The 10,993-nt window shown below is 37.5% G+C and overlaps 1 protein-coding gene across 1 annotated transcript; it reads left to right on the top strand.

The window, feature by feature from the left end:
* The first annotated feature begins 951 nt into the window (after positions 1–951).
* On the top strand, positions 952–10,533 carry LOC141781251 (small ubiquitin-related modifier 2-like). Its single transcript, XM_074656852.1, has 4 exons — positions 952–1,110; positions 4,401–4,532; positions 7,828–7,899; positions 9,229–10,533. The coding sequence occupies exons 1-4, from the start codon at positions 1,090–1,092 to the stop codon at positions 9,289–9,291; spliced, it is 288 nt and encodes a 95-aa protein (XP_074512953.1). The 5' UTR covers positions 952–1,089; the 3' UTR covers positions 9,292–10,533.
* Positions 10,534–10,993: the final 460 nt, after the last annotated feature.

Consider the following 10,993-nt stretch of genomic DNA (forward strand, 5'->3'; position numbering starts at 1 on the left):
TGGTTTTGTCCCAACATACATAACAAAAAATTACATAATTACACAGATTTTTTAAAATTGATTATATGTATTTTTATATGTGTATTTACTGTGTGTACGTATATGAATGTATATATGTATACAGTATATATATATGTATTTATAAATAGATTTTATTTAATTTTATTGTTTTTAATTTTATTTTTTTACTTGTGTATATTCTTTTTACTTATTTATCTATTTTATGTATATAATATGTTTTTCCTGTATCTATACTGGCTTATTTTATATTAATATTAGGTTTGTTGAGTGCTATGTTCTTTGTACCGAGAATTTTATTATTGGGAACGTTTGTGAATTTTTGTTCTGTTGTTTCAAAATGAACAAAAAAACAACAAATATAATATTAAAAAAGAAATGACATAATTGATGAATATATGAACAACATGTGATTAATATATGTTACACTGTGGGAGAACTGGCTTCACATAGAAGAGGGAGGCAATTAATGTCTGTTATCCACGTACAAACATACAACTACTTTCACTAGATTCTGTTAAAATCTGTGTTTTTATTTGTTTTATATGCAAATATACACTTTTTTGACATGTAAGAATATGTTCTATTTTATAATTTATTATAGTAGCTCATCTTCATCATAGCACAGGAAAAACAAGATGGCCGCTGGGATGTAAAGGGTTAAAAAAAAGAAGAAGAAAAAAAGTGCAAATAGAACACGTCCAACGTGAGTTTATCACCATAACGTGGTGTTAACACAACCATGCAACACTGATGCATACTCTGCAGCATGAGAGGATGCATGTTGCAGGAGAAGAAGCTCCACAAACCTGAACAACAAAAGAACAACATCGCTGTGCGCGTGCATGTGCAGCAGACTGCCTCTGTGACGCGCATTGTGACTCTCCCGCCCATGCCCAGAGCGCGCTTTCACCCACGTGACTCCCTGCAGCCACTCAGAGCACTGCACTGTGGACGCGCACCGCAGCGTGACCGCGCACGTTCTGTTGGAATATTTAACCGGGAGCGAGCACGTGCGCGCACCCGTATTCTTTGTGTGTGCAGCGTAGAGAAGCGCCAAAAGAAGTGACCATGGCTGATGAAAAACCAAAGGTGAGTGTCTCCACATTGTATATATTAATATAGCAGTTTATTAAAGGGGATCTGAGGAACAGGAGTTCATAGGAATAAACCCTCAGACCCTCATGTTGTGTTTTATAGAGATAAAGTTGAGAGTTTAAACTACCAGATATCACCTACTTTGATAGACCGGAAGGTTTGTGAACGCGCATCCGCAGAGGCGCGCAGACTGTGCAGCTTTCTGCAGCCAACCAGCTGGTGTCATCCTCAGTGCATCAGATGCCTCCATGTATTTACTAGTGAGAGTGTGCATGTATTTACCAGTGAGAGTGCATGTATTTACCAGTGAGTGTGCATGTATTTACCAGTGAGTGTGCATGTATTTACTAGTGAACGTGTGCATGTATTTACCAGTGAGTGTGCATGTATTTACTAGTGAGTGTGCATGTATTTACTAGTGAAAGTGTGCATGTATTTACCAGTGAGTGTGCATGTATTTACTAGTGAACGTGTGCATGTATTTACCAGTGAGTGTGCATGTATTTACTAGTGAAAGTGTGCATGTATTTACCAGTGAGTGTGCATGTATTTACCAGTGAGTGTGCATGTATTTACCAGTGAGTGTGCATGTATTTACTAGTGAAAGTGTGCATGTATTTACCAGTGCATGCCTCCACTTATTTACCAGTGTGAGTGTGTGAATGCTTAACATGTTTATCTCTTATGTACAAGTGTTAGAAAATGTGCACACATAGTAGTTTACCAATAAGAAGCCACTAAAATTACTGTACTTAAGTGCAATTTTGAGATAAGCTATTGCTTTACTTAACTGTTATTTCGTGCTTTCTACTTCTTCTCCACTACATCTCAGAGGGAAATATGTACTTTTAACTCAACTGTTTGATAACATTAGTTATTATGATTATTAATATAATATATAAATCAACTAGCTGGTGTCATCCTCAGTGCATGCCTCCATATATTTACCAGTGCATGCCTCCATATATTTACCAGTGCATGCCTCCATATATTTACCAGTGCATGCCTCCATATATTTACTAGTGCATGCCTCCATATATTTACTAGTGCATGCCTCCATGTATTTACTAGTGCATGCCTCCACGTATTTACCAGTGCATGCTTCCATATATTTACTAGTGCATGCCTCCATATATTTACTAGTGCATGCTTCCATATATTTACCAGTGCATGCCTCCATATATTTACTAGTGCATGCCTCCATATATTTACCAGTGCATGCCTCCATATATTTACTAGTGCATGCCTCCATATATTTACCAGTGCATGCCTCCATATATTTACCAGTGCATGCCTCCATATATTTACTAGTGCATGCCTCCATATATTTACTAGTGCATGCTTCCATATATTTACTAGTGCATGCCTCCATATATTTACTAGTGCATGCCTCCATATATTTACCAGTGCATGCCTCCATATATTTACTAGTGCATGCCTCCATATATTTACCAGTGCATGCCTCCATATATTTACCAGTGCATGCCTCCATATATTTACTAGTGCATGCCTCCATATATTTACCAGTGCATGCCTCCATACATTTACTAGTGCATGCCTCCATATATTTACTAGTGCATGCTTCCATACATTTACTAGTGCATGCCTCAATATATTTACTAGTGCATGCCTCCATATATTTACCAGTGCATGCCTCCATATATTTACTAGTGTGAGTGTGTAAATGCTGAACATGCTATGTGTGTGTTCTTTTGTGCAAGTGTTAGAAAATGTGCACACACAGTAGTACACCAATAAGAAGCCACTAAAATGACTGCACTTAAGTGCATTTTTGAGGCTATTGTTGTACTTTACTTGATTAACTGTTATTTTGTGCTACTTTCTACTTCTTCTCCACTACATCTCAGAGGGAAATATATACTTTTAACTCAATGACATTTGTTTGATAACATTAGTTATTAGGATTATATTATAGATAATATAATATATAAATCAATTTATAAATTCTGGATTAAGATACCCGAATGAGCTCCACCATCATTTGCACATTTACTACCTCGATTTTTTTTATTAAAGAACAAAACATTGTAACTTGCACTCTTTACTAATGTGTATAGTAGGAATGCCCTGATACCGATACTGCATCAAATATCGGGCCGATACTGACTCCGATAGCTGGATCGGGTATCGGTGACAATGGATCCGATCTATTCAATTCTATTCTATGGCTATATACCATATACATACTGGAATTTTAATTCCTGTTTAAATTTTGACCAATCTTTTGCTGCATTAACATTTTTTACACTTGAATTGTAATTCTTGTTCATTTTGAAGATTTTTTACCAAGTTGCTGGTGAATGATTTATTATTTTAATAATAAATACAAATTAAATTTGTATTCATAAAATAAAAACAATTATTTATTTGTTACATTTTGTTTTACAAAGTTAGGAAAGTAATGTTTAAATCAAGCTTGATGTTGCTGTAACAATCATTTCCCAATTTGGGATCACTAAAGTACATCTATCTATCTATCTATCACCAGCTGCAACATTAAAGTGATGAACACATTAATGCATCAATAATAATCCAGTGATATAATATATATGATGGGCCATTCTGAATAATGAATACTTTTACTTTTGGTACTTTATGTATATTTTGATGCTTACATATTTGTACTTTTTCTTAAGTAAGTTTTGAATGCAGGAGTTTTACCTGTAACTGAGTATTTCTACACTGTAGTATTACTACTTTTACTTAAGTAAAATATCTGAATACTTCTTCTACCACAGCGGGCTGTGGACAACTTGTACTGATTTGAATTTGAAGGCACTGAAACACAAACACAATGTAAACAATGGGAAAATTCTGAAAGATTTTTAAGTTTACTAAAATATATTTTCTAAATTAATTTTAGGAACCATTTATATATACCCAAACCACATGGTAATCTCTGATTTTGCCTATCAAGTGAATTATTTAATCAAAAATCTTGTATATTTAATCATATTTCAGCAACGGCGTATAAGTCAACCATGAAGTACTAAAGGCATATCTGCCATCCTGCCTGTTCACTGGATGCTTCATCTTTTATTATTATACAATAAAATCTAAGTATTCTATTTATAACAACAGAGAATCATCTGGGAGGCTGTAACCAGGACATGAATGGTGTTTGTAGTTGATAAAATCTGCATATCTTTCAAAATTGGAGCATGCTAATCATTTTGTTGTTGTAGTTGATCGTCTCACTGATTAATCAGCTCTGTTTCCCTGCATGGCTGTTAACAGTTTTTCTCTCTGACTTTGTCCTTCAGGAAGCCGTCAAGACAGAAAGCAACGAACACATAAACCTGAAGGTAGCAGGTCAGGAGGGATCGATAGTGCAGTTCAAGATCAAAAGACACACGCCGCTCATCAAACTCATGAAGGCCTACTGCGACAGACAGGTGGGCATGGCACAACATCATTCAGGATGATTGTTATAGGTTTATATCCTAAACCAGTGGCAACAAATTACAATCCTCCCCACATACAGCTATTTGACCATCATTTCCTATAACTTGTGTAGAGGCCAGTGAGTGTTCTTGCGTTCCTATTGGCTGTGCTCCGGCTGGTGGGCGGTGCTTGGTATTTCCTCAACTTGATGTCAACATGACTGAGGGGTCACACACTTTCTCATTTTCCAGCTAAACAGTACACTACAAGATGTTTCTGAGAACATTTGAGAAGAGAAATAGACATTACAGTAACAGAATATTGATTCATATCTGATCAGCGCTGCCTAGTTTGACCGTTTGATCAGAGTTGGCGAGTGATTGACAGCTGCTCAGAGACGGCAAGGCTCCAGATCAGCTCTGATTGGTTGTTTTCCTCCGGTCTGTGAAATCTTGCAGATGCCGTTAGGAGCACCAGAGGACACAGAGACACATGATTATATTTTTAGATTACCTGTCTCATGCACTACTGTCAGAATATAGTGACCGTTTTATAAAAATAACTTTTTTTAAATCATATTTGCTCCATTTCTACCCACTGCAGCTTTAAGTGAATAATCCAGAGAAGGAAAGCTTTGTTATTCACCCTCACCAGTGTGATATTTAGCTGAGTATCAGCCCCTAAGACAAAATAACAATGAAGTAATAATATTACTGGAGTAAAATATATTCCGGTCTCTTTATCATTAAGCTCTTGATCTTTAAAGGTGAGTACGGTATATCAACCCCCCTCTTAAAGCTGCAGTGGGTAGAATTGGTGCAAATATGATTAATAAAAGTTATTTTTATATACATTTATGTTACTGTAATGCCTATTTCTATCTTCAAAAGTTTTCAGAAACATCTTGTAGTGTACTGTTCAGCTGTAAAATGAGAAAGTTTGTGACCCGGCAGCCATGATGAGATGGAAATACCAAGCACCGCCCACCAGCCAGAGCACAGCCAATAGGAACGCTCTCTCTCTGAAATGACCTGTGATTGGTCAAAGTCTCCCGTCCAGGCTAGATTTTCTAGGCTAGAGGAGGAGCAGAAGTTTAGTTTTCTCTCAGAAGACTTGAATTACAATATGCTGAAAGGTTATGATGGAATTTTTTGCCCAATGATGCCAAAAATATTCTGCCTACTGCAGCTTTAATTAAACAAGCAACGTTGTATTTTAGATAGAAACCTGTTTATCTGAATTGACTTTTTAATGGAACTCTAGTTTTGAGACTGCATTGTCTGCACTGTTTAGGAGCTGCCTCCTCCAGCTTTTTAATCTTGTTGGAGTGAAAAGGTGCAGCACTTCTAATATCATTCCCACCCACTGCATGTAATACATCCACTCGGTTGGATTTTTGGAATAATATGTTGGGTAAATGACACCTACAGTCCCTCTTGTAACTGGCCTTTTCACTGCATAAAGTGCACAACGTTTTTACTCCTCAAAAAAGCACAGTGTGCACAATACTGGGACCCTGGATCTGGCACACTTAAATGTAATGCAGCACTTATTAAAGTTATTAATACACTTGAGCTCTCCGTGCTATGACATGTCGACATGACTTCTATTTGAGAGGTTGATCAGAGTGGAATATGTTTGGCATACTGTAGCAGAGACCTCGTAGTAGTCTCTGTCCAACTGTAGAGACGGTGTAGAGCAAGACGTAGGAGTTATGGTGCATTTACATCATATGGAAATAATTATTGGAATTGCTTGATGGTTTGAAGCGACATCTTTTGAAGCATGCACATGTTTAATCTTGTTTGAAGACAAAAAAAGCCACGATAAGAGTGATTATTTTCAGCCTTTTCACACTCATAGTGACTGGTGGTTTGAGCTTTTGTTTTACAGGCTTATAAATAGTGCAACCTCAATGAAACCAGTAGTTACTGTATGTCTGGGCAGTTTATTAATCCCACTTACCATATGAACTATGTGGTTTTATTTGACATGGAGACTTTAGTTGACTTCAGATATTTACTTAATGGATGTTGAAGAAATGGCATACAAGAACATAAAGACGTTTCAGTATACTGAAAGGTCAAACTTAAATGAAAGCCAGATGATGCTCACTAAAGAGTTATTCATCGGCGTCATGTTTTCAGAATTTTTTTTCCTGAAAGAGTTATTGTTCATAGTTTATTGGCTGTGATCCAGCTCTGCTCTCTTCTCTTTCTGCTCGAACGCAGTCAGAGTCGATGCAAATCTTCCCTCACTAGCTGAACACAGCGTAAGACTTCACCTTTCTCTCTCTCATCCTCCCCAAACCAAACCTCCTGAGTCTGAGACTCCACATGTTAATCACAAAATATGTCTCATCTTCTCCATCAGCAGTTGTGAGCTAAATCACCTCTGAAGTCGCCCTTCGCCGTGCTACTTGCTGCTATAATGGGATGCAGGAATGCTGACTTATTCTAATTAACAGTTAACACTGGGATGAGTGCCAGATTGTTGTCAATTGCTCTGTAATCGTGATTGCAACTGTGATTGCACGGCTACAAAAACAATCCTGAGGTTTGATCACATTTATATTCTGAAGTATATTGAAAAGTTAAGAGAATGAAACGCAACCTCTGACGTTCCTCTTGATCTGAAAGTCAAATGAGGGAAGAATGGAAACTCAATGTTTTCTATTCTTCAGGCTGCCAGCAGGTCAAAAGAGACATGTTTGTCATGCAGCTCATTTTTAAAACTACACTGAGAACCAGATGTTTTTCATTATTCCTTTATTTGTGTTTCTCTGCAAGAGAGAGAGCCATAGCTCAATATTTCTCTGTTACCTTCAAACTTCAGCAGGCACACCTTAAACAAGGCAATACATGCTTAACATTGTTATAAATATCATATCTAGATTATTGTCTTGGCTGTTAGACGAAAGCTTCCTATGTAATGCTCTGCAAGGAACTATAAATTACACAACAGATCCCATTTGAAAAATAATTAAATTATTGGGTGTGTGGCTTTTGTTACATCTTTTATAAATCAAACCATTGTTTCTTTGAATTGCTCAAAAGTGCTTACGACAATCATTGAAAAATGTCACTTTCATGTATCAAATAGAAGTCACAGCCACCGACACCGTAAGAGAATCTCTACTTCCCCTTTACGCTGTTGTTGTTCTCTTAAACCCGTGATTTCTTTGAGTGAATCGTCCTTTATTCCCTCTGTTGGGCTGTGAAATTGTCTGTTTCACAATTTCTGTAAAGGAATGATGACGATAATGAGAGGCTTTACAACAATCGTTTTATGTGTTTGTCTCTGCAGGGACTGTCTATGAGGCAAATCAGGTTCAGATTTGATGGACAGCCGATAAATGAGACAGACACACCGTCACAGGTAAGTGTGAGGACTTGAAGACAATGACTTTAGTTATACTCAAAACAGACTGAATAGTGCTTAAAAAAGTACATATCCATGGGGCCTGGAGTTCATAGCGAGGTCAAACATGCTTCATGCACTTCCTCATGCGTCATAACTCGTGCCATCCTTTCATGAGGAAGTCCCATATTGATACGGCTTGATTTTTGTTAGTCCATTTTTTCTCTCGACGATGTTGAATACATACAAGTACACAAAATAATATTATGTCCAGTGTCTGAGCAAGTCTTTATAAATACAACTGTAGAACATACAGGCACTGACAGATATAATAAAACACAAACACAGTGTTTCATTTTCGCTGCAGTTGGGCCATTTTGCCTATGCAAACAACAAATTTGCGTTTGATCACAACATGTGCTCTTCCTCTCTCTCTCTCTCTCTCTATCCAATATATCCCTTCTCACTTTACACTTTTTGCTTAAAGGGATAGTTCAGGTGTTTTGAAGTGGGGTTTTTATGAGGTACTTATCCATAGTCCATGTATTACCTACAGTAGATGACGGTCTGCACGCCCCCAGTTTGGAGAAGCAGACCGCTCAGAAGCAAAGCAATGTGCTGCTGTGGACGGGGCCGGCAGCAAAACGGATTTTAACCACCTAAAAGAAAGGCCCACCTAAAAATATCAATATCGATTTAAGTGTGTGCTATATTTACGATATTCTTTGCAGGTTTACCTTGCCATGAGACGGCTATACAGTCTGTGTTTCCAACAGGGAACTGAAGCTGTTATCTATGCTCGTTATCAAAGCAACCAGACTCCATTGGAAAAAAACGTAATTTTACCTTGCAGAACAGGTTTGGATTCACCAATGTCACACAATAGCACAAACAAAACTAAGGGTTTTCTCAATGGAGTCTGGTGGCTTTGGTGAAAGCATACATGGATACTCCAGTTCCCCGTCAGAAAAAGCTGACGGCAAGGTAAAAGTGGAAATATTCTGAATATAACATACTCTTAAACTGATATTGATGTTTTTAGGAGAGCCTTTCTTTTAGGTGCTAAAATATGTTTTGCTTCTGTGCGGTAACTCATGTCTGCTTCTCCAAACTGGGCGTCGACTGTCATCTACTGTAGGTTATACATTGACTATGGATAAGTACCTCATACAACCCCACTTCAAAACACCCAAACTATCCCTTTAATAAAGCCAATTCATCTTAGAAAAGAAATACACAATATGCAGAACAACTGGGTGTGAAGAATAGCAAAGAGATTGCACAGAACTTCAGGCTTATCAAAGTCATGTGACACAGGTTTATTTAACATTTTGTTTCTGTTAACAGTTGGAAATGGAAGACGAAGATACGATTGACGTGTTTCAACAACAGACGGGAGGCCTCATTTAATCAAGCCACCATTTTCCTTCTGATACACAGCGGCCGCCTCTTTGCAACTCTGTCCTATTGTCTCAACAGAGAAGTTCCATGAGAAGTTGTCATTTCTCTGCACTACACACAACTGCTGTATAGTATTTCCATTCTTGCCCTCTCTTTTTGTACATAAACCACACCCAGGTTTTGTTTGTTCATGCTGTATTGTGGTAAATGTAAAGGACTTCTTCTTGCAAAGGTTGCAGACAGATAGGACTGAGTGAGGATTAACACAGCTGGCTTTTACTGGTCAAATGTCTCCGGGCTAGGCTTGGTTATTGTTCAGAAAATCTGTACTATTTTATCACTTAGGGAACAGTATACCCAGTTTGGGAATGGGGGCTGCATTGACATTTGGTTTCTGTTATCTTCAGCAAAAAAATATTTGATTTTATACATTTTTATATGGTAGTGGATGTGTAGAGAATTAATCGTTTGGCTCGGCAAATTTTGGGAAGCCTGAAGAAACGTCTCAGTTAACTAAACATCTGTATTGTCTATTAAGATGCCTGTTAAAATAAAGCTATTGTCTTTTTCCAAACTTCCACTAATTTTGCTTTTCCAGTGTGATTGTTTGACCCTCTTCTGGGCAACAACCGATATAAAACACATTTGTAGGACTGTGACGAAGTCCAGATAGTATTTGTTAAAGCTGCAGTGGGTAGAAACGGAGCAAATATGATTTTTTTTAATCTGAAATAAATCATGTGTCCTTTGATGCTCCTAATGGCATCTGCAAGATTTCACAGACCGGAGGAAAACAACCAATCAGAGCCGAACTGTACCCTGCCTTCTCTGAGCAGCTGTCAATCACTCGCAAACTCTGATCAAACTAGGCAGCGCTGATCAAATATGAATCAATATTCTGTTACTGTAATGCCTATTTCTCTCCTCAAATGTTCTCAGAAACATCTTGTAGTGTACCGTTTAGCTGTAAAATGAGAAGGTTTGTGACCCCGGCAGCCATGTTGAGACCAAGTTGAGGAAATACCAAGCACCGCCCACCAGCCGTAGCACAGCCAATAGGAACGCTCTCTTTAAAGCCTGAAAACAGAGCCATGAGGAGGTGCAGAAGTCTAGTTTTCTCTCAGAACACTTGATTTACAATATGCTTTTGCCTAATGATGCCAAAAATATTCTGCCTACTGCAGGTTTAACTAAACATCTGTATTGTCTATTAAGATGCCTGTTAAAATAAATTGTCTTTTTCCAAATTTCCAGTGTGATTGTTTGACCCTATTGTGGGCAGCAAGTAATATAAAATATATTTGTAGAAGTCCAGATAGTAATATTGTTGACCCAAAATCTTCACCAGTTGGAGGTCAAAGATAAGATAAGATCAGATATTCCTTTATTAGTCCTGCAGTGGGGAGATTTGCAGTGTACAGCAGCAAAGGGGATAGTGCAAAAAACAAGATGCATCAGCTAACACAGTAAAAAAGAAGAGCTAAACAAAGTATAACAAAATATGAACCATTTAAATAGAAGGAAGTATAAAAATATGATCAGTATATACATTATTGGCAATAAACAGACTATTAACAGAATTGCACTAGTGGAAAATTATATTGCAAGTTCACCCACTTCAGTTTTTCTTTATCCTCAGGTTAAACCATTTTGCAGATTGTCATGATCAATGCTAATAGATTAGCAGAATAGAAAGTCAGGGGATGTGGAC

Source organism: Sebastes fasciatus, chromosome 13, assembly GCF_043250625.1.
Source record: "Sebastes fasciatus isolate fSebFas1 chromosome 13, fSebFas1.pri, whole genome shotgun sequence".
NCBI classification, from domain to species: Eukaryota; Metazoa; Chordata; class Actinopteri; order Perciformes; family Sebastidae; genus Sebastes; species Sebastes fasciatus.

Coding starts and splice junctions, on each gene's coding strand:
- LOC141781251 (XM_074656852.1), top strand. CDS start 1,090: ATGGCTGATGAAAAACCAAAG. Junction 1,111..4,400: donor TGGCTGATGAAAAACCAAAG/GTGAGTGTCTCC, acceptor TTTGTCCTTCAG/GAAGCCGTCAAGACAGAAAG. Junction 4,533..7,827: donor AGGCCTACTGCGACAGACAG/GTGGGCATGGCA, acceptor TTGTCTCTGCAG/GGACTGTCTATGAGGCAAAT.